This window comes from Astatotilapia calliptera, chromosome 19 (genome assembly GCF_964374335.1).
Source record: "Astatotilapia calliptera chromosome 19, fAstCal68.1, whole genome shotgun sequence".
NCBI classification, from domain to species: domain Eukaryota; kingdom Metazoa; phylum Chordata; class Actinopteri; order Cichliformes; family Cichlidae; genus Astatotilapia; species Astatotilapia calliptera.
In genome coordinates this window covers 2,544,148-2,549,852 of record NC_137440.1, presented here as the reverse complement: position 1 = coordinate 2,549,852, position 5,705 = coordinate 2,544,148, and the positions used below count along the sequence as shown (strand labels likewise).

The 5,705-nt window shown below is 39.5% G+C and overlaps 1 protein-coding gene across 1 annotated transcript; it reads left to right on the top strand.

The window, feature by feature from the left end:
- The first annotated feature begins 771 nt into the window (after window positions 1–771).
- LOC113012012 (gap junction alpha-10 protein-like) lies at window positions 772–4,875 on the top strand. Its single transcript, XM_026151954.2, has 3 exons — window positions 772–911; window positions 2,514–3,981; window positions 4,699–4,875. The coding sequence occupies exons 2-3, from the start codon at window positions 2,551–2,553 to the stop codon at window positions 4,735–4,737; spliced, it is 1,470 nt and encodes a 489-aa protein (XP_026007739.1). The 5' UTR covers window positions 772–911; window positions 2,514–2,550; the 3' UTR covers window positions 4,738–4,875.
- Window positions 4,876–5,705: the final 830 nt, after the last annotated feature.

Below are 5,705 nucleotides of genomic sequence, written 5' to 3'. Positions count from 1 at the left end.
TATGTAATTGTGTTTTTCATAATCACTATGTGTAACACGACATACTAGTCCTATTGCACACTGCATTGACAGTGTGAGATCAGTGTTTTAATATCATCGTGACATGAATGCAAAAACATGTGCTCACTGACTGGATCTGTGGGAAATCGTTCAATAGTTAAAATATCATCTAAGCTAAATGTTAAAGTATTTTTAGAAGAAATAGAATACACTGTCAAAATAGGAGTGTCAGTGTGTTTGTGGCCAAAGTCATGAATATTCTTTCATTACCTTCATGTGAGAGTTTACAATAAGCCTGTATGCACTTTGTTGGATTGAATTTACACAGCAGGGTTTGTAATGTATCTAATCACATGCATAAGACAACTCCTAAAGTATAAGTTGTTTACACTGAGGCAGGTAGGACATAAACCATAAAACCACAGTCTCTACATTAGATGAGTGAACTTTTAACTTTGACATTAAGATGTCCATGCTGGCTCAGTTATCTTTAGGTTGAGTATACCAGAAGCAGGCCCTGTGCGAAAGACCAGCCATAAACATAAACATAAACTCTCTCCACATGGAAGAATTATATTGAATGCACTGTTTGGAGTTGGAACTGTTGGCGTGGGAGAAAGGAGTAGGGTGGGGGCAATGTCCCGTCGAGAGGCAATCAATGCTTACATCCTGTGAACTCTGCATGTAACACGGGAAAGCACTCACAACAAACAAGCAGCCAGAAAACGCACAGCCATATAGAACCAAAGAGAGAGGAGAGTTCTGGGATGTGGACTGGAGTTTTGGATGGGCACAAAAGAACCTCTAGATAGCTCAATGGGGTAGCCGTACAGACCCATTTGGTTCCCAGGATAAACATAAACACAATGAAGTGCATCAAGAGGCCAAGAGGGAAGCCATACCAGTGACATGTAAGTGCTTCTGAAATGGTTGATGCGTTGAAACGAAAAGATCTGTTATGTCATCCTCTCCAATGAGGCCCTGAATGACTCGCGTAAGCTAGTTTTCTCAAACGACCAAATTAGTCTTCCCATATGGAAAATAAAGAAAGAAACTTTAGTAAATGTTTATGTTTAATATATGTATTGTGTGTGTTGTAAGACCTATATTCTTTATACTGTGATTTACCTTAAAATGTCACCTATTTGATTTTCTCAGGCTACATAATTATAAGAACAGGGATGATATAACATAAATTAAAAAACCTATTATTGGATTGAATGGGAAACATTTTTTCACTCATTGTATGTACTTAAAGTTTTGCATTTTGTTGTGGTTATTGTAAAGCAACAGAACATTTTTCCAACTGAATTTATGACTTTGTAAATAATAACACAAGAGCATTTAGTTTGCGTATCTACAGACACTAACATCCAGTGTATAGTATGCATTTCTATTGCCAGTCCCTTTTTTTCTCAGGCCTTGAAGCAAACCAGGTATGGTTTAAAGAATAAAATCATTGGCTCAAAGTCATCTTGCTTTCAAACAGCCCTAGACTCTTGTGTGAATTTCTATGAGGATAATGATAATGTTAGTGGAAATGGACTGCATTTATATAGAACTTTTCAAGTCTTACCAACCATTTAAAGTGCAACATGCAACATTAAACAATATATTCATACACACACATATATATATAACCATATATTCAACTTTTGTCTACCTTTCATCCATGCTCAATTTAGAATCCCATTTGACCTAACATACATATCTTTGGATTGTGGTAGGAAGCTGGAACACCCAGAAGAAAACTGCGCAAGCTAGTCATGGGTCTCCTCACATTCCTTATTTTTTTTATGCTTATTTACGTTAACTATAAAGCTGCTGTGTTATAAAACAGCAAAGTCCCACTGTATCTTCTCTTAGCTCTTCACCCCACATTTGATGCAGTTTTGTTACCGTTTCTTTTTAGTTTATTGCTGAATTTGTACACAAACAGGTCAAAATTATATCAGCTGGGTTCATAGGCTGGAATCTTGGTTGTGCGTTGTCCTGCATATAAGGGCATTGATGTGCATGCTCTGCAGGGCAAAATCTGTGCAGAAAAGTGTGCAGGCCATTGTTTGTTTGCAACCATTCTGTCTTCTTGTGTTTTTTGTATTTTTGGCGCTATTTTAATGATTATCAGAAAATACAGTAATCACATTGGTATCTATAGAATTGTCATAAATAGTAGAATCTGTTGATACAATGAACAATATTTAAAAGTTAATTTAAAAGTTAATATTTAAAAGTTAACTGTGCATGGTTCTAGCCAACATGCACAGCGGCATGGTGATTAGCACTGTTTCCTCACAGCATGAAGGTCCTGAGTTCAATTCTGCCATCAGGCCCGCGTCTTTCTGTGTGGAGTTTGCATCGGGTACTCCAACTTCCTCCCACAGTCCAAAGACATGTAGTTAGTGGGGATAGATTTACTGTAAACTTGGATTTGTGGTAGAGAATGGATGGATATTAAAATGTATTGTGTTTTGTGTGATAATGGGTTGTGTTTGCATGCTGTATCTCCACAGTTTGAGTATGTGACAGTGACATGGTGAGAAGCTGACCATGGGTGACTGGAACCTGCTGGGCAGCATCCTAGAAGAGGTCCATATACATTCCACCATTGTGGGAAAGATCTGGCTTACTATACTCTTCATCTTTCGCATGCTTATTCTGGGAGCAGCTGCTGAGGATGTATGGGATGATGAGCAGTCAGAGTTTGTCTGCAATACTGACCAACCAGGCTGTAAGGCAGTCTGCTACGATCGTGCTTTCCCCATTTCCCTAATTCGCTTCTGGGTCTTGCAAGTGATTTTTGTGTCTGCGCCTTCACTCGTCTACATGGGCCATGCTCTTTACTGCATTCGTTCATTGGAGAAGGAACGTCACCGACGACGGGCCCAGCTAAAGGAGGAGCTTGATGAGGCTGAGTTGGCGTTGGATGAACAAAAGCGGGTGGAAAGAGAGCTGAGGAGATTGGAAGAGCAGAGGAAGGTGAAGAAGGCACCTCTGAGAGGCTCTCTATTGAGAACATACATCATCCATATCCTTACACGCTCCGTGGTGGAGATCTGCTTCATCCTGGGCCAGTATATACTATATGGTGTCCAGCTGGAGCCTCTCTATAAGTGTGAGAGACTGCCTTGCCCCAACAGCGTAGACTGTTACATCTCTAGGCCCACAGAGAAGACGATATTTATGGCCTTCATGATTGCCATCGCTGGTGTCTCACTTTTCCTAAACATTCTAGAAATATCCCACTTAGGTATCAGGAAAATCAAACAGGTGTTGTATGCAGAGAGGTACACAGAAGATGACAGTTTGATTTACAAGTCCAAGAGGAAGTCATCCCTACCACATCTCTGTGTAACAAGCAATGTATCACCTCACGATGGGCCTTTAACTCAAACCTTCAAAGTGATTCCAGGGGCGGACCTGAAACCGAGTCATTACAACAGTGGGCTCAAAGCCAATCAGGACGCACCAAGACACAACAGCTTGGCTCATGTGGGGCACAGTCAAACCATCTATATCTATCCCCAAGCAAGGAATCCACCCACGTCTGCCCTGAGCTGTGCAATCCAAGCTCCCCAAACTAGTGAGGGTTCAGAGGTCCCCACAAACCTGGACCTCAGTCAAGCCTGGATCCCTGTCATGTCCACTGCAGATGGGACTCAAACAAGCCACAAGGACATTCATGAGGAAGACCATCCTCACCCCAGCCATTTGGAAGCTCTGCTGGCCAGTAGCAACGTCAGGCCCAGAGCTATTCCAAATCTTAATGAAAATGAAAGAAGGGAGTCAGTGGGGAGCGAGTTCCTGATCCCCAACACTCGGAAGACTAGCTTTATGATCAGGCCGCCATCTGAGAGCTTGTCGTCCATGACTGGCTCCACAAGTCCCTCCTTACATACATCAGAAGAGTCAGATGAACTGGGGTCCTTGCAGGGAGACATGCCGATGATGCCACCAGCCGGAGGCCGAAGAATGTCAATGGCAAGTAAACAGCAGTCTCATGTGCCTAAATAACAGAACACAATTGTCCAGAAAGTTGACCTCAGCTATTCAAAGTCTAAATTAGACTGTACAGTACTATAATTATATACACACAGAACTGTATGTGTAATTGTAGATACTCTACTTGTGAATCTAGCTAAGGCCCAGTACTATCGATTCAGTATTCTGTGGAAATAATGATTAGAATTCCAAATTCCCCTAAATTATTAGAGATAAAGGCATTAAATGGCTTCTCATTTGTTTGACCTCTTGTCAGAAATTTAAGGACAAATCAGAGTTACAGAGTTGGCAAATAATTATTTCACTATAATTTTAATTGAAAAGCTCAAAATGTCAGTCCTAATGAAATATTCAAAATTGGAACATATTGTATTTTTATTTTATAAGACAAATTTCATGCATGGTTTGCCAATGTTTAATTGTTCTGAAATTAAGAGTAATTAGAATAGATTAGAAATTAAGCATATATGTTAAGCACACATGCTTTAACAGATTTTTAAATAACACTGCATTAACCTTAAGATCCCATGTCTAACTAAACTGGTTGGTCCAAAGCTGCATAGTAGCCCTGACACAAATAAAATAAGTTTTATAATAAAAATAATATAATAAGTCATTCATCTTTTTGCTTTTTCTGAATGTGATGAAAATGTGCCAATACATTAAATGTCAGAGTTGTCTTTTTGTCTTTTCCAGAGTATGTTTCTGGATATCTCCTCAATCATGAAGAAGTGAAGAGATAAGGCTAATGTCATGGCTGTAAGAGCTGTTGTCCACAACCCAGCTAGGTCACAAACAAGGGAGAAACTGTATCAATGATCCAGCCATCAACATTGATCCACTCGAGTCACATGTGGCCCAAACCACTCAGCCATGATGAGGCAGCAGACTCAGTGCCAAAGCACCTTACAATGTCTACATGTTCACATTAATAGAAAAGGATTTTTTGAAAATGGACATCTTTCAGTGTGTTGGCCAAATTTTTGATAATTTTTAAGCAAAAAACAAAAAGAATTATTAATCATTGCGCTTAAGAGGATCTGTTTGTTTCTGTAACATGGACTTTATAAGCTTAAATACCTTTTCTAAGTCAAAGACTTCATTAGAATGTGTGTGTGAGTGTGTTCTGGTTGCTCCTACCTTGGTGCGGACCAAAATCTGAAAGTTACTGTACTGGTGGGAACCAACAGCCCTCATGGAGACCAAAATCCAGGTCCCCACGGGGTTGAAGGCATTTTTTACACTCAAAATGTGGTTTTAGTGTCAGGGTTACAGTTGGGTTATGATTAGGTTTAGGGTAAGAGTTAGGTTTAGGCATTCATCTTTGATGGTTGGGGTAAGGGTAAGTGAAAACATTATGTCAATGGGATGTCCCCACGAGAATAGCAACCGCAGACGTGTGTGTGTGTAGTGCAGTGCAGTGATTTCATGTGGAGTTATACTTTATATTGTATTAAAATGAAATATTTATTAGCAAAACAAAACAAACAACCCCACAAAAAGCTTTTTTCAACAACTATTTAAACAAAATACACACAAACACACACACACCACTATGGAATTTCCATGCTTTTTATTTTATTTTTCAACAACGATTGCCCAGGCAAAATGTATGTTTTTCTCATATCAAATAACCAAGGCATGGCATTGCACAATAGTTACAAAAAAAACCTAAACACTGGTCATTTGAATATTCAAAGATA